The following is a 24,560-nucleotide window of genomic DNA, read 5'->3' on the forward strand; positions in this document are numbered from 1 at the left end:
GCGGGCCGGGGATCCTGCGCACGCGCACAAGACCTCCGGGACCCTGGAGGGCGCGCGCCGGCGGAGGGGGCGGAGCCGGGGAGGAGGGCGCGCGCCGCCGCCGTGGGGGGCTGGGCCGGGACCGGTAGCCGCGGCCGGTGGAGCCCCCCCGGACCCTCCCCGTCCGCCCCGGTGACTTTTCTAGGTGAGTCCTCCGAGAGGGAGGCCGGGCGGACCCCTCCGGTCACCTGGCGGGGCCGCCCCGCCCCCGGCGCCACCTGCGAGCGGCCCCGCGGCGGGGGAGCGGGGAGCCGGGGCCCACCCCGAGCACAGTCCCCACCCTTCGGTTGCCAATAGCCAATCCCTGATCGATCCTGACGGACGGAGCCGCGGAGCGGATGCCCTCCGTGGCCCCGGGCAACGCCCCGAGCGTGGGCACGGCAGCGGGTGGGGGGCGTTCGGGAAGGTGCCAGGCGCAGCGCCCCCCGGGGACGGGCCCTTGGGGTTCGCCCACGGGCTGGTAAGCGGGGTCACTGGGAAGAGACTCGCCAGTGGCAGCCGCGGGGTAGCCTGCCTGCCGGGCACTGCTCACCCTGAGAACCGATTTGTTGCTCCGTTACGTCTAAATAATGTAGGAACTTCTACTTGACTTTCACATCTCTTTACTGTCTTTAATCAGTTCGGTCCCAACTGGGAAGGAGCCGGAAGAGCGTTCCTTACAGCCTTGGAGCCAGGTTGAGGGGCAGCTTCTATTTTTTCTTTATCCACCACCCACTTTGGAGTTGACTCAGGTAAATCATTTAATCTATTTGTGAATTGGAATGGAGGTAGTGGGTTGGGTTTGGTTTTTTAAAATTTTTACCAAACCGTGTGATTTAAACTGATGCCATTCTACTCAAAGTTTTGGGTCTCTCTATCTTATTTAATTACTTTTAATCACAAACAGCATTATGGAGGAGAAGCAGGAATAATAAAAACTGAATTTAAGTACTTAAGATACCGATTAATCGGACGTTTTAAAAATGCCTCCAGAATGCCACAAGAACTCTGCTAGGTGCCAGAGGTCATAAAGACAAAATATGAAATAATCTCTGTCATCAAGGAACTTAATATTCTTTTGGGGCTAAATGTAATGTAGAGTTTTTTCTTAAGAAATTTATTTAAGAAATTCATTTTAACTTACAAATGATTGCAAAGAGTATAAACATGAGTTTAAAAAGATAGTAAAGTGAGAGAAAGAGTAAAGGCAGTTGCCAGAATGCCACAAGAACTCTGCTAGGTGTCAGAGGTTATAATGACAAAATATTAACCTCTGCCATCAAGGAACTTAATATTCTTTTGGGGCTAAATGTAACGTAGAGTTTTTTTTAAGGAATTTAAGAAATACATTTTAATTTACAAAGTATTGCAAAGAGAAAGTGAGTTAAAAAGATAGAAAAGTGACAGAAAGAGTAAAGGCAGTTGGAAGCCACTGATCCCAAAGCAGCCTAAGCAACTTAAGCAACCCAAACAACCAAGAGAGGATGAACAGTAAGGAAAGTGTAGGAGTATGAGAGGTAAACCTTGGGGATCACATTCCCCAAGAGCAGCCTGGCTTTGTCAAACAAGCAACTCAGCTGAAGAGAAGATGAGCTTTTTAGGAGAATATAGGGAAACATAGGGAAAAAATGTTAAGTTTTAATCAAACACTATTTTCCCAGTTTCTCCCTAGTGTATCTAAAGATTAAGAAACTGACCATCTATTTTGGAGAGTATGGATGTTGATAAGGATAGACTTAATTTAATTTTCTTGAATCTCTTGAGTGATATTCAGTATGCTTATGACTTATATGAAGGAATGTTTGGTTTTGGAAGGCACCTGGTAGATCTTTTGGCTTTATTTAAAAAGAAGATACTTATGAGATCTTTGGGAAGTAAATAGTGTCACCTTAACAAGCTATCCATGGCTATGTGTGGATATGCTTTTGCTATTGCATCATCATGAACCCCAAACAAATTTTCTTTTAGTTTTCTTTAAAATAATAGATATTGAATAGTTGTGTGACCCTGGGCAAATCATTTAATTTCTATTTGTCTCAGTTTCCTTATTTGTAAAATGTGGATAATAAGGGCACCCACTTCCCAGGGTTGTTAGGAGATAAAATGGGATAATAGTTGTAAAGATAAAATGGGTTATTTGTATAAAATAATATTTGTAAAGTACCTGAAAGCACTATATAAATATTAGCTGCTATTATTTTTATTTTGAATATTTTTCTAACAGTAAAAATAATATTTTAGCAAAATCAGGATGTGTTTTGAATGTTATAAAGAAACAATATATTGTGTTAAGCAACTAATTTTTTTTTCTCTCCTGAGATACAGAATGGTGTAGTGGAAAGACCCCTGGACTTGGAGTCACAAGAGACCTGGGTTCAGATTCTGCTCCTAACACTCAATAGCTGTGTGAACATGGGCAAGTCATGTAACCCCTCTGAGCCTAAGTTCCTGAATTTCTCCATCTGTAAAATGGGAATAACCATATTTGTAGTACTTGGTCTGTATGTCAGATAGTTTTAAAATAATAGGTAAATTATAGAATGAAATCAATAAATGAACTTGTCTAATTTTTCAAAACATTACCAAGTTATTTCTTAAATTAGAATGAATTAGGCCTCATGGAGAAAATATTTTTTCTATACTTCATAATTGGATGAGGTTGAATTAATTGGATCACTAATTGAATTTATTTTGGGGAAAGGGAGTACCTGGAGTTTTCATTTCATTAATGTAGAAAAGTATTGGTGAGGAAAGTACCCCTAAGCAGATAAGTTGTATTGTAGGTTCTGGGTTCGGTGTCTGGTGCATGGGAAGGATAGATAAGTGACTTGCCAAAAAGGCAGGACTCAACTCATGAAGTCACACTACCTCCCTGACCGAGTTTATGATAATCCTAGTGTTCAAGCAGTCCCTTTCAATTTACTAATTGTCAATATTGGAATCCTAATCAGGAAATCTACATTTTAATAACTCAATCTTTTATTAGCAAGTAATATGTATATATAATATACGTAAAGATTTGACCTTAGCTTAATCTCAGAGGAATTCTTCTGGTAGAGGCAATGAGCATAAGGAAAGGAAGAGCTGGAGTGGTATAAGGGGAGACAGTGTACTCGGTGGAGTGAAATGTAATCTGTAGCGGGGTCAAATCAGTCTGGAGCCAGACTGGGAAAGACTTGAAAATGTCCACCTTAAACAGACAGTTGAGAACGACTGAATATTGTTCAGCAAGAGAATAAGGTGATAGTGCTCAATTTAGGATTATCAGTCTGGGAACTGTGGGGAAGCATGGTTTGAATAGGGAGAGACTAGAACATGGAGATCAATGAATAGGTATCTGCACTAATTCATGTTCTTATCATCTATCACCATATATGCAAACAGATGTATACACACACATTGATACACAGCAAGCATCCTACAATCCTCATTATTTTCCTGTCACTCAACATTTTATATCACAGGAGAGGAATGAGAATTATAGGATAATGTAAGGACAGCTTTCTTTTGAACTTGTTTTAAAAATATTTTGATAACTATTTCAGTATCATTGGTTTTCTATATCTTTTATTTTGTGTTTAAAAAAACAAGCATTCTGAGAGGATTCCCTTAGGCTTCACCAAACTTCCCAAAAGGGTCCATGACACAGAAAAGGTTAAGAATTATTTCAAAAATGCTACTGTAGCAACTGTCCAGAACTTTCTAGCTGTAATTAGTTGGTTTACAATTATACAGTCAGAATACTAATTGTCTAACCATTTTTCCTTTCTTTTTTCCTTTAATAGCTTGACATTTCAGCCATGGGTTGCATTTTGCTATTTTAAGGACCTTTCTTTGCTATCAGTAATCTTCAGACTGTTCTTGAGAACCATTGTTACAGAAGTTCAGCAATGACCTGTTAATTGTTAAATTGTTAAATTTGATGGATTTCTTTCTTCTTTCTTTCCTCTCACTTCTTGACTTCTCTGTAGCTTTTGACTCTAGCTCCTATTGGACATTCTCTGTTGACTAGGTTTTCCTGACCCAACTTTCAATGTCTCCATATTCTTATTAACCAGATTATCATTTATGTGCCTAGTAAATGTGGTTGTGTCTCAAGACTCTGTCCTGGACCCATGTTCTCACTTGGTGACCTCATCAGTCTTTGGGGATTCAGGTTTATCTCTATGCATAGTATTCCCAGTATTAATTTAGCTTGTCCAGGTCTATCCTGTGTTCTAATCCCACAGTGGAGGGCTTCAAGGTTAAGTGACTTGGCCAGGGTTACCCAGCTAAATTAAGTGTCTAAGGCCCAGTTTGAACTCGGGTCCTCCAGGCCAGCTCCCTAATCCACTGTACCATCTAGCTGCCCCATGTTGGACATTTTGAACTGGATGTTCTAAGGCCCTGGTGTCAAATAGAATAGTCGACTTAGAAAAGCCCAAATACACAACTGGTGTTTTATGGCATTTTATTTCTTTTGTTAAACATTTCCCAATTGCATTATTATTTGGTTTGGAGTGTACTTTAGGAGATTGCCTGTTGAATTTGACACCTGTACTAAGAGCATCTTAAACTCAGCATGGCCTAACCTGAACTCATTATCTCCCTATCCTGACTCACTCCCATTCTTTCTGTACTTTATTATAAGTGGCATCAACTTCCACAACATTATTATTCTCTTTTACTCTTCTCTCAAGTTGCTTACATTCTGACAGGATGATAAGAACATACTGAGAAAACAAAGTGTAATTTAAAAGTGTTTATTTTGAGAGTGAGGGAATCAAAACAACTTTCAATTAGAAAAGATGCCCCAGAATCGGAATTGTGAGGTGTAAAGGAACATTCCAAGCACAGGAGACAAAACTCACCACCTGAATCCATTGGTTACCCAGTCTTGTCATATTTGTTGGATTGTTCCTCTTATCACATGACCACTATACTAGTTTGGACTCTTTTTGACCTCTCATCTGGACAGTTGCAATTAGCCTCCTGACTGGTGGTCTTGACTGAAGATTCTTATTGTCTCTCACAGCTGCCAAGGGGATTTTCTGAAAGTGCAGGCCTGACCTTGTCACTCCTCCTTTAGGGTCTCACATAAACTCTTTGTTTGCCCTTTAAAGCTCTTGATAACTTAGCCCTTCGGTAGTCTCATACATTACTCCCCTTATGCAATCTTCAGGCTAGCCATACTGACCTTTTTGCTATTCCTCACATGTGATGCTCCATTTCTTGCTTCTACCATTTCAGTGATCGTCTCCTATACTTGAAATGTTATTCCTTCTCGCCTCTGCCTTTTGGAATCCCTTGCTTTCTTCACAACTCTGCATCTGGATCGCTCTTTGTAAGGCTTTTTTGATCCCTCAAAACTAACATTTAAAAAAAAAACCTCTTTTTTAAAAAATATGTACATCACCCTGTTAGAATGTAAACTCCCTCAAGAGCAGCGATTATTATATTTTTGTCTTTGTAACCCCAGCACTTAACATGATGCCATTCATAAACTAGGCACCTTGTAAGTGTTCATTGATTGAACAACTATGAGTAAGATACTGTATTAGGTATTGGGAACATAAGCAAACAAAATAGTGAAGAATTTATAATTATTAAGATGAGACTTAATGAGTCTTTGGAGACTGGGCAGAATTGTTGCAAAATCATTTTATCTTTCCTTATCAGGTCCTGTATTTCAGAAGAGAGTTAAATGGCTAAATAACTGTTGCTTCATTAAACCAGATCTCCACTATTAGAAACATTCAAATGTGCATGTCCTAGTGATTGTAGGGTTTTCTCATATCTTCCTGTATTTGTTGGGGTACAATAAATATATATAAATTTTATCAGAATGTGAGATTTCCAGGCTACTACTCCAAAATTTTTCTGGAAGAATTTGAAGATGGAGAGATTGCTTTCAACAGAATTATAATGATCAGGAAGTTTGGAGGAAATGACAGTTTTAGGGAAGAAAGGGATTCTAGGACTTGCAGGTATGAAGGAGTGGGTGGGGGATAACTTAAATGAATGTATTAAAGTGGGAGAGGATTAACATAGGTAAATGATAGGGTCATAGATCAGATTGGCCACCACTTTTACTTTACAAATGAAGAAACAAATCCAAAGAGGAGAAATAAATAGTTATCACAGAGTTAGTAAATTCAACATGGACCTAAAAGGGTTGGAAGCATTATAGATTGAATCTAAATTATGCAGAGCTAGGCTATGAAGTTTGTTTCCTTCTATGTGAATCACTGTTTTTGAGTAGGGGGAGTTCTGTGACCCTACCTGGGCATTGGGAAGTTGTTTAATTTTTGTTTGTTTGGCAGTTGGTGTGTGAAGGTTAGTGGAAAGGGGAAAGACCTGAGAAGAAAGACAAGATTGGAAGCTATTATAATAATTAAGATAAAAGGATCAGAATTTGCCTGGTAAGATGAGTGCAGAAGAGGATATGAGTGAACTAATTGGTTAGGTTAGGGGAGGAAAGCAGTCAAAGATTACTGAGCTTTAAAGCATGGGTGACAGTAACACAGTAAGTACCACTCCTAGAATTGTTTTCCTTTCCTTCCCTCCTTTCCTTCTTTCATCCTTCTCTTCCTTCCTCCTTCCTTTCCTTCCACCCCCCCACCCCTTTCTTTCCCTTCCTTCCTTCCTTCGTTTTACTGTTGGAATGTATTTGGGGCTAGTTCAGATACCTCCTATACGTATACCCTCATATCACACACATGACATGTGCATCCACTGCCACAGACACATATACCCTCACCTCCTTATCTTACTTGGTTAATGGTCTGGTGTGATATTATCTGAAAAACTGGAATTTTAAAATTCCGTCTGACCTTCAGACTATTAGCAGGAGACCCCTAATAAACAAAAGCATCAGAAGAACCTTAGTCACTTAACTGATATTCAGTGAAGGGAAATATCCAACTCATTGGATCTTGCTGGTGTGGTGGCAACTGTCTCCGTACTCTGCTTCGGTGGTCCCCTTTATTGTTTACCCACTACGGGGGCTTGAACAACCATGGAATTTATTGTGGGTTGGGATAGCCAGCAACACAGGAAAACCTAGGAGAGAGTAGTGAAGATGAAAAGTCATTTAAATGACTTAGGACTATAAGACATCTTTCATTTAAGTGATGTTCTAAAATGAAAAAAGATCAGTTTTCACTCTAGAATGATGTTAGTGGTGGCAAGTCCCTGAGGTCAGTATTATGACTGGGCTTTTTGTTAATATATTAGAAAGGGTTCTTAACCTAGGGTCCATAGGCACTGGTGAACTCTGGATAGGTTTCACTGGATGGGTGAGCTTAAGATGCGGGAAAAGCTCTTTATTTCTTTGTAAGTGGAATTATATTTTCCTTTTTAAAAAATATTTATTTTCTGAGAAGGCAGAAGAGAATAATATATTTGACCAGATTTCTAGAAGGATCTGAGAGAAAGACATATGCACTCAACATTTGGTTAAGAATGTGTTTAGAAGACTAGATTAAAGTAAAGGTTTTATATTGCAAGATATCTAAGTGTTTTGATGAGAGGGGATGTGAAGAACCCTTGAAGATTTTAAAATTAGGTAATTGTTTCAATTATGGTGGACGAAATTCATCTAGGTCCTTGTAAAGTAATTTTTTGAATTATGTTTGCCTTTGGGAGGAGTTTGTAATGATTGAAATTAATATACTTCTTGATAAACTAAGTTTATATGTCTGGGTAAGAAGATAAATATGTAACTTAATAGAAAACTATAACACTATTGAAATGTGTTTGGAGTCTTTTGTTTGATTTTGGTTACTTGAGTAGTAAAATAAAATATAGTCTCATATTGTATATTCAGAACATTCAAGATCTAGAATAATTTGTGATTCAATGTGACCTCTACTTTAATATTGAGATAAATTTGTAAAGGTCTCGTAGCAAGTTGGGAGACATTTTCCAAACTTGACTTAGCTATGTACCTTTCTCAGGATCTGATTCTGTAAAATGAGAGAATTGGACTAGATCAGTTTTAATATCCCTTCTTTTGCATTTTTCTTGCTGTCCTATGTTTTTTCCTTAGGCCTTAAAGTGATGTATGCATAAATTTGAGCTCTGAAATATTATGCTATAATTAGAAAAAAGATAATGAAAAATCTCATGGAATAAGTTGAATATGTTTTCAATTTTTCGAGGAGTCAAAGGTTTATCATTAGGTTGTCTATCAAGTGATGCATTGTTTGACTATGGTTAATGGTAGATAATGCAAAATTATAGGCAATATAACTTCAGAAAATAATGCCACAGTGAAGTAGAAAATTTGTAAAGAAAACTCAGCTAAAACCTTGTCATTGAGTTGTAGTGTGAAGTTGAGAAGAAAATTCACTGTAGAGGAAAAGACCCAGGTTGGGAATTCACTCTTTTCCCTTGTACCTTTTGGAGGATACAGAGGAATATGAAGAAAAATGTAAATTTTGTCCCTAACCTGAAGACACTTACATTCTAATGATGACCACACAAAATTATTATACACATAAAAATATATGTAAAAATAAATATCAGCTATTATTATTAATTAGAAAGTAATCTCAGAGGCAAGATATGGGCAGAAGAAGGGAAGTAACCACGAAAGGTCTCTGCAGATATGATTTAAGCAGTCTTGAAGGAAGCCAGAAAGTGGAATTCAGGAAGAAGAGTATTCTAGTGGTGAATGATAGCAATCTAAAAGACAAGAATTTGATTATCCAGTCAAGTTTGGATAAATGTAATGAAGGAGCATGATGTGAAGCCCTCAGTAGGAAAGTTCTGAAGAAGAAGATGAGAGGGAGGAGAAAAGGATTTGAGATGCCTCTAGGAACTTGATATACAAGTTTTTAGGATTAGAGTGCAGAACTCTATTGGTAGTATGGTATAGGCAGTGATGGAATTGAAGCAAAGCATATCTAGATACAAATCCCATGTCTGTGATACTGGACAGATGGTCTAAATTCTGTTTCCTCATCTATAAAATGTTTTAGTTTGATTAGAAGTCTCCAATGATTCCTTACAGCTCTCAATAGATGATATATCAAAGGATTTTGAGATTATTCATAGATGAATGTAGGGCAGTAGAAAAAGATGGGAAGCATCTGCTAGAGTCTATTATCATATTTAATGACAATGAGCCTATATCCCCACTTGTCTTTTTTTTTTCCCTCTGACTACAGGAAAGGTAGAAAAAAATTAAATATGGATGAAAGGAGGATTCATACCCTCAGTTCTTGACACTTAGCTTCAGTTTTCTACTCAGTGAAAGGCATAGATAATGACTGTGGTTCTTCTTAGTTCAAATCTCGTGGTTCTTTTCACTGTTACCCCATTGCCTCTAGACCTCAATACATGTTTAATTCAGATGGGCAACCCAGGGGGCTTCTCTGAGGACTTGGCTTTTAGCAAAGCCAACCCATCCCATCTGAATTATCTTTATGTTATAGGGAAGAAGGGTGAATTTAGGAAGATTAGATAATTGGGTTAGATTAGATAAATCAACTGATAACTGATAATAGGTTTTGAACTTGCAAAATACTTCACATCTATTGCCTTATTTGAGTCTTACAAGGATTCACTGTAAAGAAGATAAATATAGGCATTAAAAATTAAGACATTTGTTTGAGGTCCTAGTTTGTCAGAAGCAGGATTCAAAATCGGGTTTTTACAACTTCATTGTCATCCATATTATTCTGTGTTTGAGGGGACATAATGTTGTATGGAGGGGGAGTGATTTTTAAGATAACCAGAAGGAAGAGAAAATACTGATTGAGAAAATTACCAATGTTGTTTTGATTAAAAGAATACAAAAGAGGACATTTGTAAGGATTACCTTGTGCCCACTTACTGAGTGAAACTGATGTTAGAAAGACCTAGTGTGTTTCTAATGACAATATAGTAAAAGAAAGGACAGTCTTGGAAATGATTTTCTATGTCAGATCCCATCTTCATAAACAGAATTGACTCAACCTTTGTTTCTTGATTAATTGAGAAGAGATCAAAATCTAGTCTTAAAAGCTCAACCAGAAAGTGTGCTGTGTATCTTGCATGTGTTCTACTCACATACCATGAGAGGCATGAGATCTAGTAGAAGTTTGATAGAGGAGAAACTTGGGACTGAATGTCTCCTCCAGTACTTAACTAGCTTAGCCTTCTTTCCCTCACCTTAAAATGAGATCAGTCTCAGCTTATTGAGCCAGCTTCATAAGGTTGCTTCAGACAGGATAAGGTATATAGGTTGTTTTATAAATTTCTTAGCTATGTTCAAGACTCCCCTTCTTTTAATCATCGTCCACACAGCTAAGCATAGCACACCACTTAACTCCACTGACTATTCTCTGTAGGATCAAATGTAAATTTCCGTTGGACATTTGAGATTCTTCATAACCTGTTTTCTTCTCCTTGGATTTTAAACTCTGTTTGATGTCCAGTAATGCCAATCTATTTGCTATTTAGGCCATGTCATATTTCTTATCTTGGGAGACAGGAGACTTTGCACTGACTGTCCGTCCACTTGCCGAGAGTGCTCTTCCACTCTGCTGCTGCTTAGGATTCTTGGCTTCAAGATTAGCTTGCTCAAATTTCATTGACATGAAACATTTCATGGTTCACCTTGTTGGTGCTTGCTTCTCCTCATAAAACTGTATTTTTCTTTCTTTGCTTCCTCCCCTCCCTCCCTCCTCCTTTTCCTCCCTCCCTCCCTCCCTCCCTTTTCTTTTCCTCCCCTTTTTTGTAAAGGTTTTTGCAAGGCAAATGGGGTTAAGTGGCTTGCCCATGGCCACACAGGTAATTATTAAGTTTCTGAAGTCAGATTTGAACTCAGGTACTCCTGACTCCAGGGCCGGTGCTCTTATCCACTGCACCACCTAGCTGCCCCCCCCCCTTTTTTCTTTACCTCTTCATCTAACCACCTATAATTTGTCTTCAGTTATCAATGTAAGTTGGGAGTAGGGACTGTTTTCACTTTTTTAGATAGCCCTAGCTTCAACCTAGTACTTAACAATGTAGCAGGTATTTAGTTGGATGGATGCTGCAAATTAGAAAAAGGAGAGCAGGGTAAATAAATAGCGTTTGGAAAATTGTGTTTTACTTTTAGGGATCCTGCTTTATTGACACTTGTTTTTAGCCACAAATATTTAAAATTTCCTTTCTTAATATAAACTTAAGAATAATCAACACAATTAGAACATTTTTTTGTCCACAAAGAACAAAAATGGATTATGTAGAAAAAGCAGGAACAACTTTTAACACTAATATTCTTTATGTAGTCTACATGACTGTGAAGCACAAGATGTCAAAATTTCCAAAGAAAGTATGTGGTGGATGTTCATATTACTAGTCATGGCTTGTATTCAAACAAGGATAAAAATTATAATGGGAGGGCAGCTAGGTGGCTCAGTGGATAGAACTCCAGTCCTGGAGTCCGGAGGACCTGAGTTCAAATTTGGCCTCAGACATGTAATAATTACTTAGCTTTTGGGTAAGTCATTTAACCCCATTGCCTTGTAAAAACCAAGGAAGTAGACTGGTTACATACTGAGTTGCATTGATAACATCCAGAGTGTGGTATTTGTAACCACAAAATGACAAAAGCAAACCTCAAGCATTATGAAGAGCTATATGGAGGAGTTATTGGAGAGAACACAGGAGAATCCCAAAAGAAGACATATTTGGTGATTTCTATTATCTGAAGAAGTCCTCACATTGAGGAAATAGTTCTATTGAAGTTAAGAAGTTGGAGATCAGCTGTATAGCTATAACATTAAAAGGTTCTTGAGGTAGCATGTAGTTTAACTCCTTTATTTTACAGGTGAAAAACAAAGTTGATTTGCTCAAGATCACATATTAAATCCTTAGGTTCTTATGAATGTGCAAATCAAGTGAAGCAAAAAATAGAGTAGGAGCATTAAAAATAGAGGAAAATAGATTTTTTTAACTTCTATTTTTGGCATTATCACCAAATAAAGGTAGCACATTCACTTCGTTATAGTTTTCATTCAGATGACATTCATTGATCACTAAGCATCTACTATGGAATTCCTGTTGTCAGATATATCACCATTTTAGTTAAAGTAATATTAGCTTATTTTATTAGCTCATGACTATGACACCAAGAGAAAGACTGATAATACAGTAGAATAGATTAATGAAGTTAAATTTCTCAGATGATATTTTAATATTTTCTTTTAAAAACTTAAAATTAAAGCTATTTAAAAATACTTGGTGTTCCCTTTTCCTGCTTTTGACTTCTTTAAATGGAATACTATTGACAGCGAAATCAGCTTACAACTAATGTTAGCAAAGGAAAATTCTAAGACTATTTTCTATCAGTATTGTCATAAGATTTTGATATAATGATTTGTGAAGTAATAGCAAAGAATACATTGGTCCAAATTTTTATCTTTTTCTTGTCAATTTTTAGAATTTAGAACTCATAAGATTTATAAATCTTGGGGCGTCTAGGTGGCACAGTGGATAGAGCACTGGCCCTGGAGTCAGGAGTACCTGAGTTCAAATCCAGCCTCAGACACTTAATAATTACCTAGCTGTGTGGCCTTGGGCAAGCCACTTAACCCCATTGCCTAGCAACCCCCCCCCAAAAAAAAAAAGATTTATAAATCTCGTTTGAATTCATAAAATCACAATTTAAAAAGTGAGTTAATCAGATATTTGGAGATTTCTAGGCTAATGGCCTATGTGTGTTTTTGCTTAAATATTTAGATTTCTGATAGATTATTTTGGTCAAATTATAAGGTAGTTTAAAAGAATGAATTAAATTTTCATAAGGTCTTTAATTTGGAAGGGACCATAGAGATCATTTAGGACAATAGCTTTTTTATGAGAAAGGTAACTAAGGCCTAGAAAGAGAATGCAGTTTGCTTAGGGTTATTTTGATTAATACAAGACAAGCCAAAGTGTCAGCCACTTTCTTCATCAATTAGTAAAGGCCAGATTTTTAAAAAATTTGGTAAACATGAGAATGTTCTTATTAATAGTGTTAACTTTCATCATTTATTGAGGTAGGGATTTTTTCTAGAAATTTTTGTAACATTCTCTTTTTTTATATGACAAATTCCAATCACATGACATTTTTTGTCTTCATTTGAACATGTAGAAATTAAATGTCTTGATCAGTGTTATTTTATTTCTCAACTTTTACATTTTAAAAAATAGTCTATAGAATATTCTTGAAAAATTTATAGCCTTATATACTGCTAACTTTGATTACTTGTAATATATATTTCTATTTTAAATACTCTGGCTTATATAGACATTTACTAGCTATATGACCTTGGGCAAATCACTTAATCCTGATTGCCTTGCATCTGGGGCCATCTCCAGTCATTCTGATTCATATATGACCACTGAACCCAGATGACTCTGGAGGAGATAGTGAGGCTGGTGACCTTGCATAGCTCTCCCTCACTCAAATCCAATTCATGTGCTTGTCATGACATCATCCACCCCTGATGAATGAAGGACAAACATTCATTCAAAAGCAGGTAAAGGGAACACCAAAATATACAGCAAGGTTGCTTTGACTTTGAAAGCCATATAGTTCATTTAAGATCTATTCCTGACTAATACAGACATATTGGTAGAAGTGAAGCATGTTATGGGCCACTTGAAGAGGAAGGAATTCCTTCTTATCCTAATTTATTTGGTAAATCAAAAGTCAACTTAAAGTAATTTGAATGTATTTGTTAATTATGCCTGCAACAAATTCATGGAGGGAGTCAAACTTGTGTGTGTTTGTTTCCACTGAGTCAAAAGGACTTCACATAAAGACCAATGATGCATAACTTGTTATCCAAGGGCCCTGTTGAGTTTGAAAAGACCCATGAGATTGTCTGTGAGGTGGTCATAACTCTTAAAATGACTATTGTGAAGGGCCATGATATGAGTTAGTGGAAGTATCCATACCAATGAAATCTTGGATTGTTGAATTATTGAAATCATTACTGAGTGAAATGTCTTCATTCAGTAATAGAAAATAGAGAAAACTGAAGTTGTATTTAGGACACATTAAAAATATAATGTAACAATGTACTTTGAAATTCTAGTTTGTGTTATAAAGGAAAAAACCACAATAATACAATTGTGCAAGGCTACTTTTGAGGGACAGCAAAAGTAAAAGTACCTGTAACTACTTTTAGTTGAAGTACAATTTCTAAAATACTGACAGATCATTGCATTGTTGATGGGACTATTTCCAAAGGTAATCCATGTCCTAAAAAGAAATTGTGGGATCCATCTGGATTCCAGAACAACTTTTGCCTGGGAAACTTTGCCCTCTGTCATCAGAATTATGTTTAAACAATATGGCAATTATTTTGGAGAAAGTCTGACATTTGACTTGGTCCCATGTCTCCTTTCATAATTATTAGGAACAGCTTAAATAAAAGATGATGGTCATAACAGAGACTATTATTACAGATGGTTTCATCTCTAATTTATAGTTTTTTAGTCATAATTGTCATATATTCCATATTTTCTTACTTTTGAGGGTTTTTAGTATTGAATACATCTAAAATGAATGATATGAAAATGTAATACTAATGCTCTTAATTATGTAGGGGTTAGGTTCTATTTTTATTATGTATAATTATAATAGATTTTAAACTTACATTTCATTTTATACATTACATAGAAATAAGGTACTAAAATATTGTATTTCTGAGTAAAATTTGGGTTAAGAATTTATTTTGTGGCTTTTATATTGATCATAGGTTTGGAGTTGCAAGAAATATTGGAGATTGTCTAATCCTACTCCCTCTTTTTTACAAATGAAAAAATTGAGGTCTAAAGAGGTCTTGACTTGCCCAAGATAATATAGTAAGAAAGAGAAACAGTATTTGAAGCTGGGTCTTTCCAATTACCGATTTGTCAAGAGCAGGAATATTATAAGAATGTTAGGAAAAAGTGAATTATTTCTCTGTACATCAGCAATCTCTCCAAATTGGATTAACTGTTCTCTCTTTATAGTAAATTTCCATTCACCCATGGAAATAGAGTTCTTATCCAATCTGTCACCATTTAGTTGGAGAGCTAATATCTGTTCATGATCATAACTTCAAGAAAAGGTTGAGGAAAAAGTAGAATAGGTGATGGACCCTGATTAAAAAACAGTTATTATTTTGACCTGATAATAAAAATTTGTAATATTTTTCCTTTTAAAAATTCAATTTGCCTTTGAAATAATTTGAAGAAATAATTTGAAAAAATAATTTTGGTATAGTTTCTTTTGCCTTAATCAGAACAAATTGAATGCTGTACTTTGGCAATAAAATTAGCTTGCAACTAATGTAGAAAAAGTATTTGTATGTAGGTTTAGGGATTACATTTCAGTTTTTTGTGTTTTGTAAATAATCATGTTATCACTGTTTTGAATTGTATGTGTCCTAATTGCAGATAATTCAGGAATTTGAAGGTAAGAAGGCAAAAGAAATACTAGCATAATTTTTAAAATATTTCATAAACTGAAATTTATCAGTCATGTGTCTTAAAAAGTAAAATATACTTTTATTTTACTGCTAGCATTAAAACAATTTCATTCCATGAAATTGATAGGATTATTTAAAATTCTAAGCTTGAAAGGCTTTTATAATTTGGTTTGATTTACATTCATGATTGTTTACTTCAATCTGACATGATTTTGTACCTGTTGCTATTAGTAACTAATGATCCTTTTTTTAAAAAATTTGTTTTAGATAAGGGTGTAAGCCCATTTGCAGGTTGGCCTGGAAAGAAAAGTGCAAAGACAATGCTTCATATTAATCAGGGTCAACATTTGAAACTAATAACCAAGACATTTGTTTCTCTAACACATTTTAAAGCAAATAGACATCTAAAGTTGATTCTTCCAAGGACCTTTGCATTTACAGAATTAAGGAAGACATGGTTCTCAACCCAGCCTCTTCTTGGAAACAAAAATATTATTCTGATGGGACCTCCTGGTGCTGGGAAAACAACAGTGGGCAAAATAATAGGTCAAAAATTAGATTGTGTTGTTATAGATGTGGATAATGATATCCTTGAAACAACATGGAATATGACTGTGGCTGAAAAATTGAAGGATGTCGGTAATGAGCAATTTTTAGAAGAGGAAGGAAAAGCACTGTTAAACTTTAATGCATCTGGAGCTGTAATTTCCCTTTCTGGGTCAAATCCAATGCATGAGGCTACCATGCAACATCTGAAGAAAAATGGAATAATTGTATATCTGGATGTACCTGTAATAGATATAATTAATCGTCTGAATTTAATGAAGATTGATCGAATTGTGGGCCAGAATTCTGGAATGCCTCTGAAAGAAATACTTAAATATAGGAAAAAATTTTACAAAAAATGGTATGATATTCGTATATTTTGTGAAGATGGAGCATCTACAGAAGTAGTAGCTGATAAAGTCTTTGATGCAGTTAAACGGTATCGTGATGTGGACTCAGAAACATTTGTTTCAACCAGATGTAAGTTCAGACACCCTGAAGAAAGAGTTACCCCCAAATATTTTAGTGATGCTGTTATTGAGGGATTAGCTTCTGATGGTGGACTTTTTGTTCCTCGGAAGGAATTTCCAAAATTAAGCTGTTTGGAATGGAAAAGCTTAGTAGGAGCAACTTATGTAGAAAGAGCACAGGTAATATTGGAAAGATGTATACATCCTGTGGACATACCTGCTTCCCGGTTGGGAGAAATGATTGAAACTGCTTATGGAGAAAACTTTGCTTGCTCCAAAATTGCTCCTGTAAGGCACCTTTCAGGCAATCAATTCATTTTGGAATTATTTCATGGACCAACAGGATCATTTAAAGACTTATCATTACAGCTAATGCCACATATGTTTGCACATTGTATTCCTCGCACTTGTAATTATTTGATCCTTGTAGCTACTTCTGGAGACACAGGGAGTGCTGTATTAAATGGTTTTAGTCGTCTTACTGGCAGTGATAAGCAAAGAATAGCTGCAGTCACATTCTTTCCTGAAGATGGAATAAGTGGTTTTCAAAAAGAACAAATAATTGGAAGTCAGAAAGAAAATGGGTGGGCAGTAGGTGTCAAGTCAGATTTTGATTTTTGCCAGACAGCTATAAAAAAAATGTTTAATGATTCTGATTATACTGGATTTCTTACAGTAGAATATGGAACAGCCTTGAGTTCAGCTAATTCTATAAACTGGGGTCGATTGCTTCCTCAGGTAATTTATCATGCTTCTGCATATCTTGATCTTGTTAACCAAGGATTTATTTCTTTTGGAAGCCAAGTAGATGTCTGTATTCCCACAGGAAACTTTGGAAATATATTGTCAGCAGTATATGCCAAAATGATGGGAATCCCTTTTCGAAAATTTATTTGTGCTTCTAATCAAAACCATGTTTTGACTGATTTTATAAAAACAGGACTCTATGATCTAAGGCAAAGGAAACTGGTACAGACATTTTCTCCATCGATAGATATTCTGAAGTCTTCCAACCTGGAACGACACTTACACTTTGTGACTGATAGAGATGGAAAATTGATGACAAAATTATTTCATCAGTTAGAAAGTCAGCAGCATTTTCAGTTAGAAAAGATCTTAGTTGAAAAGCTTCAGCAGGATTTCATAGCTGATTGGTGTTCTGAAGAGAACTGCCTGGCTGCTATTAATTCTACATATCATACATCAGGGTACATTTTAGATCCTCACACTGCTATTGCTAAAGTAGTTGCAGATAGAGTACAAGATAAAACTTGCCCAGTGATCCTGGCTTCCACAGCTCATTACTCTAAGTTTGCTCCTGCTATCATGCAGGCTTTAAAGATTAAAGAAATAAATCAGACTTCATCAAGTCAACTTTGTTTACTGAGTTCATACAATGCTTTGCCTCCACCACATGAAGCCTTGTTAGAGAGAACAAAGCAACAAGATCCAAAATATCATATCTGTGCCCCTGATGTAAATATCCTGAAGGATCATGTAGAAACACTTATACAAACTCATTTCATGAAAGTTTTCTAAGCAAAAATGTTGAGTTTGGTGTCATACCTAAAAATTTGTGGCTCAGAAATTTTATTACATATGGAATTGTCATGCTTAATTTTTTCAGTAATGTCCATATTTTCTAGAGTTAAATATTGTGTCTGCAAATAGTCTTCAGGGTCTTAACTAGACAACTGACTGGAAGCAATGCATAAATGCATAGACTTTTAGGCTATGCTTTTGGTAGTCATCATAAATCAAGACCAAGCTTATGAAAGATGCCTGGAACCCTTCTTTGCCCCTGTTAACTGAACTTAAGATTTCTGGTTTCCATTAGAGTTTTGGCAACTGGAATATTCAAGTGCTGCTGTTGGGTACCACATCTGTTAGCATTTATTGGTATTCTAGTGACTAGAAAGTTAATGCACCTCAAAAAATGTCTAACTTGACCCCAGGGAATGATGAACTCATACAATTAGGCCAATATTTTTTTGTCTTAAGGAATCATACTTGGCTAAAATTACCTGAATTACTAAGCTAGACTGCCTAGATTTAATTAGACAATTGCTTTAGCTCTCCAACTTTAACAGTATAGATCCCTTTTGATCTACAGATCTTGAAAGCAAAGTAGGCATTATTTATTTTGTTATAATTTTATGTTTATTAAACAATTAACATTACAAAATAACATTTGTTAAAAGTGGTAAGTAAGTGAAATTTCTCAGCCTTATGTAGGAAAATATTTTTCAATAGTAATGATATTTGAGTAGATACAGCAGTACAGTTTTGACCTTTCAGAAAAATAGCTCTGTAATGTTTGAAATCAGAAACTGTACACCCCAATAAACTTGTTAAAATTTTCTCTTCTGTTTTTCTTTCCCCCCAACATTTTTTCCAGTGTAAGTGAAATGTAAAGTTAAGCTTATCTTGTGTGAATAGTGGTCATGAAACTTTTGTAACAATTAGGATTTATAAAGTGTTATGGAATTAATGTATTGTTTCTAAATGAAAATTTGCTGTTTATTTCATGTAATAGACTGGTCCCAGCCACAAGATGGCATTCCTAACATAAGGTTCATTTTCTTGATAGTGTTTATACATGAAAAAAAGTACATTACAAATTCATAATAAATGATTTTTAAACAATGAGCAGAAACACATTTGGAAGTTGACAGTTGTGTGAAAATATAGACATAGTACTCAGCTTAGTAAATACTGAGAGATTCTGATATGATTTTCTTATAATCATGACTGAATGCCTCAAAGGTATTAATAATTCTCATATTGATGCACTTAATAACTGACATGACATTTTGTGATTTGAAAACACCTTACTTGTGTTATCTTGTTTGAACTTTATAACAACCTGTAAGGACTAAAGGTATTATTGTCTCATTTTTGTAGATGAGGAAAATAGATGATAGTAGTGACTTTTTCCATGACCACATAAAAACTTTTTCAAGAAGTAGTATTCAACCCATGTCTCTTCTAAATCCAAGCTTAGTGCTTTTTCCCGTGTCAAATGTAATTGAGAAAGTTAATTGAAAAAGAATTTAACAGTTGTCACTGATGCCTTTCATTTGTCCAGTGTTTTACTCTTTTCAAAGAAATTTCTCTTTTATTATAAGTCTGTGATTGAGGGAGGGCAGATATTAATCCCCATTTTTGTACGTCAGTGAATTTTCCAAGATTATATCAAGATCGAAGACTCAAGGCTGGAAAACAGGTCTCCTGTATCCTAGTCCCTTTCTTTCAATGAAGGTAGAGGAGTAGGGACTATAGAGTATAAAACAGTTTATTCACTTGAGAGACTTCCATTCTATTTTTAAAAGTGTTAAAGCTAAATGAATTGAAGGTCATAAAATCTCACAAGTGTCAAATTATATGACTTGTATGAAATTGGGCAAGTCCCTTAACTTCCTTTGGACTCAGTTCCTTCAGCTGTAAACTGGACCAGATGGCCTTTGTGTAGACCTATAATCCCAAAGATCATTGCAAACTAAAGTGGACAAAAATTATAAAGCACAGTTGGCTTTTGCTAGGCCTTGGAGCCAGGGGTAAGATTTGAACAGCTAGAAAGAAAAAGGATAAAGATAAAATAGAGAATTCCCCTTCAGGAAGACATTTTCAGATTTGAACAGCTAGAAAGAAAAAGGATAAAGATAAAATAGAGAATTCCCCTTCAGGAAGACATTTTCAGAATTGAAAACCCCCCCCAGAAAATGAGATTCGGGTAACCATTAACACCCCTTTTGTCTTGATCCTCTTCACTGCTAGTAATGGATGTAATCTTCTCTGGAAATGGGACATCTTCCATTTGTGAAGTAATATTTTAATCCTTACTACATTTTTAAGTAGGCATTTGAAATATGCCTATTTTAATTATTAGTCAAAAAAGTTATAAGGAAAATATGACTGGATAATAATCCGTTGCTGAGAGAAACATGGCAGGGTGGATTGAGAATGTTCTCAGGACAAGACATAGGTGGATTTAATCTCAGCTCTGTCACCAACTGACTGACCCTGAGGAAGTCCCCTAAACACTTAGCCAATCTGCCCTGGAAGAGAATATTGCCACATCTAATGTGACTACTTCTTCTGTTCCCCATAAATTTATATAATTATTAGGTATGGGAGTTAGTTCCTCTCCTCCCCTTTAAAAGTTTCAATTATAAATATTTTGTACCCAATTTTCATTTAGCATTTAAAAGATAAGCAATTTAAATTCCTCTTGATCTACTTATTTATCAGCAGTTTGATAAATGTAGGTAAAGGTCTATATTAAGCCTATTCCTTTGGGAATGGAGTAACCTAAGAAACTAAAGCCAGGAGGCCCAACTTCTGGTGTTTATGTTGCTTCAAGATAAGCTATCACTTGGGTTGGTATTATCATTGGTCACTACAGTGTCAGAATGGAATTTGGCCCTGAGAATTTCCTGAACCAACGTGGGGTACAATACGTATATTTGTCAAACATGTGCTATTGCTGGAAATTACAAAAGGCAAAAAAGCAAGGTTCCTGCCCTCAAGGAGTGCTCATTCTAATGAAAACAATGATACATGCATGATACAGCTCGCAAATGGGAAGTCATCTCAGAGGAAACACAATCAGGAGAGACCAGGAAAGGACTCTTGATGTCTCATGGGAAGCCAGGATGCAAAGGTGAGAGGGGAGAACATTGCAGGCATAAAGGACAGGAATGGAGTGTCCCATGTAAGGAACAGAAAGGACACTGTTATCACATTGTAGAGTACATGAAAGTACATGTACATTGTAGAGTACATGAAAGGGAGCAGGGAATTTCAAATGTTCCTTTTGGAATGGCCAGAGCTGAACAGAAGGTTTGATCTTCAGATACAGGACTCAGGTGAAGCATGGAGATTGGAGGAGAGGGGGGAAATATGAAGGACTTAATGATGATGAACTGCATGTATTCCTGCAGAGAAAAATGACACTGGTAATACTCATATGAACCTTCTCAGTTAATAGAGCAGGTAGAAGGAGCTTTTATAGATGAAGCACAGGAGAAAGCTGAATTCAAAGATAAAATATGGTGTAAAAATGGAGTCAATAGAAAAAAGGGGAAATGGAATGGGAGAAAGAAAAAGGAGAGGGGGAATAGGCCAAGATATTTCATATAATAAGATTTTTCTTTATTACAATGAGCTATTGCAATGATATGGAAGGGGAGAGGCAAGGGGGAATGAGGGAACCTTTGCTCTTACCAGAGGTGGCTAGGAGAGGAAACAGCATATATACTCAATGGGGTATAGACATCTGGAGTAAGGAGTGGGGAGCAGGAGGAAGGGGTGGGGATGTGAATAAAGGAGGAGAGGATGGACCATGGGGGGAGAGTGGTCAGATATTTTCTTTTTTACTTCTTGCAAGGGGCTGGGATTGGATAGCCTATCCAGGACCATAGGGCCAGGTGGATGCTGGGCCTAAGGGGTGGTAGGGTGGCTCGGGGCCTCTTGGCCCCAGGACCAGGGATCTGTCACTCAGCTACCCTACAGCAGAGTCAGAGTGAAAGGAGAGAGAAAATATAGTACATGGTAGTGGAGAAATAAGAAAGGAGGGAGTTGCGATCAGCAATGGCAACATTGGAAAAATATGGAAGTAACTTTTGTGATGGACTTACCACAGAGAATTTGATCCACCCATGACAGAGTTGCTGGTGTTGGAACAAAGACTGAAGTACATTTTATTATTATTATTATTTGGGGGAGGGTGCAGGGCAAATAGGGCTGGGTGGCCTGCCTGGAGACACATAGCAGGGTGATCGTTGGATGTCCGAGGCTGGATTTGGGCCTGGGTGCTCCTGGCTCAAGGGCCAATGCTCTGTCTGCCACCCAGCCACCCCTATTATTATTACTAGTTTATTTTATTTTGGGTCTTTTTTTCCTTCATTTTGGTTTTGTTGCAGGGCAGTGGAGATCGGGTGGCTTGCGTGTCACATGGCTGGGTGATTGTTGGGTCTATGGGGCTGGATGTGGGCTTGGATGCTCTTGGCTCCAGGCCTGGTGCTTCATCCATTGCGCCACCTGGCCATACCTACAATTATTACTATTATTTTTTTTATTTTAATTTTTTTCTCTCCCCTTTATCGCTCAAGCAAGTCTATATGGGGGGTATTTCATTTACTCTTAAACAAGAATATTTTATTAATGTAAAAAAATGTGTACAAAATGAGAATAAAAAAATAAAATAAGAGTCAGACAGGGAAAAAGAAACATATTAGTGTCCCATTTTTGTCCACATCTCCAACATTTGTCATTTCTCCCTATCAATCTGAGGGTTGTGAGATGATATCTCAAAGTTACTTTTATTTGAATTTCTCTAATCAATAATGATTAGACCAGGGACCATCTCCTGACTGGTATTGGTCTGGTGTAGCCAGGGTCTCAAAATTCAGTTAATCTAGTAGCATTTTAGATGTGAATTAAATATTTGAGTAAATATAGGCAATGAATGATGTTATATTCAAATGACCCTTGGCAGAAAAAATGTTCCCCATCCCTGATTTAGAGCATTTTTTCATGACTATAGATAGCTTTGATTTTGTTCCTCCAAGAAATGCCTGTTCACATTGTTTGACCAATTATCAATTGGGAAATGATTCATATGCTAATAAATTTGGAAAAGTACTCTCTATATAAATGGTCTATAAATATTTTCCCAATTTTCTAATTTCCTTGTAATCTCAGTTACATTGATTTTATTTGTACAAAATCTTTTTAATTTAATGTAATCAACATTATTCATTTTACATCTCATATTGTTCTATTCTTTCATGAATTCTTCTGTCTAATCTGATAGTTAATATATTCCATGATATGTCCCTTTATGTCTAGGTCATGTATCCATTTTTACCTTATCCTGGTAAATGGTGTGTGGTATTGTTCTACATCTCATTTCTGCCAGACTGCTTTCTACCTTCCCTAATATTTTTTTTACTAGTGAATTATTATCCCCCAAATCTAAAGCTTTATATTTATCATATACTTGGTAACTAAAATAATTTACTATTGTGTATCAATATCCAAATATATATTCCACTGATCCATCAGCCTATTTCTTGGTCAGTACCACATGGTTATGATAATTGCTAGCTTATAATGCAGTTTGAGATCTGGCACTGATAGAGACCTCCTTCCTTTATGTTTTTTTCATTTATTTATATCAAATGAATTTTGTTATTTTTTTCTAGCCCAAAAAAATAATTGCTTAGAAACTTAATTGTGATGTTACTGAATAAATAGATTAATTTAGATGGAATTGTTATCTTTATTGCATTCACTCAGATCATTCATAAACAATTAATATTTCTCCAATTATTTAAATTCAATTTTATTTGTATATCCATGTTTTTTATCATCTTTTCCTTTTTTCTTGCAACGCAAGTTTTCTATTACATTCACATATCACAATTTTTGAGTTTGTAAAAATTTATGAAGAAAATAAATTGTACATAAATTGTAGTAAGTTTGATCCAATGTCCATTCTAGGGAGTAATGCATTTTATGCATATAATGTCTCATATATAATAATAATCAAATGTTATTCCTATATATTCATTGATGTCTTTCTATATATTCATTGGTGTATGGCATGGTAGGTTCCCCAAATCCTTTAAATCAAGTTATTTCTAAATGTTTTGTATAGTAAAATACCAGATTTGAAGTTGCAGCACCTGGGCTCAAATCTCAACTTTGCTGCTTATTTCTTACTACTACCTCTTAGACTTTTGACAAATCAAGATCTATTGTGAACTTAACACATATGAAATGAAGGAGTAAAGTCTCTAAGGCCCCTCTGATGCTAATCCTAACTCAGACTTTTTGGTTATTTAGTCGAAGTAGTAACTTGAGGTAGTTTCTAAGACAATGACCAATACCGTGACCACTATTATTATTTCCTGTAATTTTCCTATACAAATGCATATGTTTAGGGAACAGATGCTAAATTGAGAGTACCAAATCGTATGTTTTACAAGTGTAGCTTTTAAAACCAAGTTTGTTTAAGATAGACTACTTCAAAAACAAACCAAGATAAGGGGCAGCTAGGTGGCACAGTGGATAGAGCACTGGCCCCGGAGTCAGGAGTACCTGA

At 36.1% G+C, this 24,560-nt stretch overlaps 1 protein-coding gene across 4 annotated transcripts; it reads left to right on the top strand.

Moving 5' to 3' along the window:
• The first annotated feature begins 13 nt into the window (after positions 1-13).
• Positions 14-18,810, top strand: THNSL1 (threonine synthase like 1). 4 transcript variants are annotated; one of them, XM_074193024.1, is made up of 3 exons: positions 14-184; positions 659-770; positions 2,338-18,810. In XM_074193024.1, exon 3 carries the CDS (start codon positions 15,641-15,643, stop codon positions 17,987-17,989), a length of 2,349 nt encoding a protein of 782 aa, XP_074049125.1. In that variant the 5' UTR covers positions 14-184; positions 659-770; positions 2,338-15,640; the 3' UTR covers positions 17,990-18,810. The 4 variants fall into 4 exon arrangements, with proteins under 4 accessions (XP_074049125.1, XP_074049124.1, XP_074049127.1 ...); XM_074193023.1 differs by having other exon boundaries at positions 2,344-18,810; XM_074193026.1 differs by having other exon boundaries at positions 15,702-18,810.
• Positions 18,811-24,560: the final 5,750 nt, after the last annotated feature.

The sequence above is a fragment of the Macrotis lagotis genome, chromosome 7 (assembly GCF_037893015.1).
Source record: "Macrotis lagotis isolate mMagLag1 chromosome 7, bilby.v1.9.chrom.fasta, whole genome shotgun sequence".
NCBI classification, from domain to species: Eukaryota; Metazoa; Chordata; class Mammalia; order Peramelemorphia; family Peramelidae; genus Macrotis; species Macrotis lagotis.

Bases quoted from the DNA above. Each gene is read 5' to 3' on its own strand.
- THNSL1 (XM_074193024.1), top strand. From the start codon at position 15,641: ATGATTTTGTACCTGTTGCTATTAGTAACTAATGATCCTTTTTTTAAA.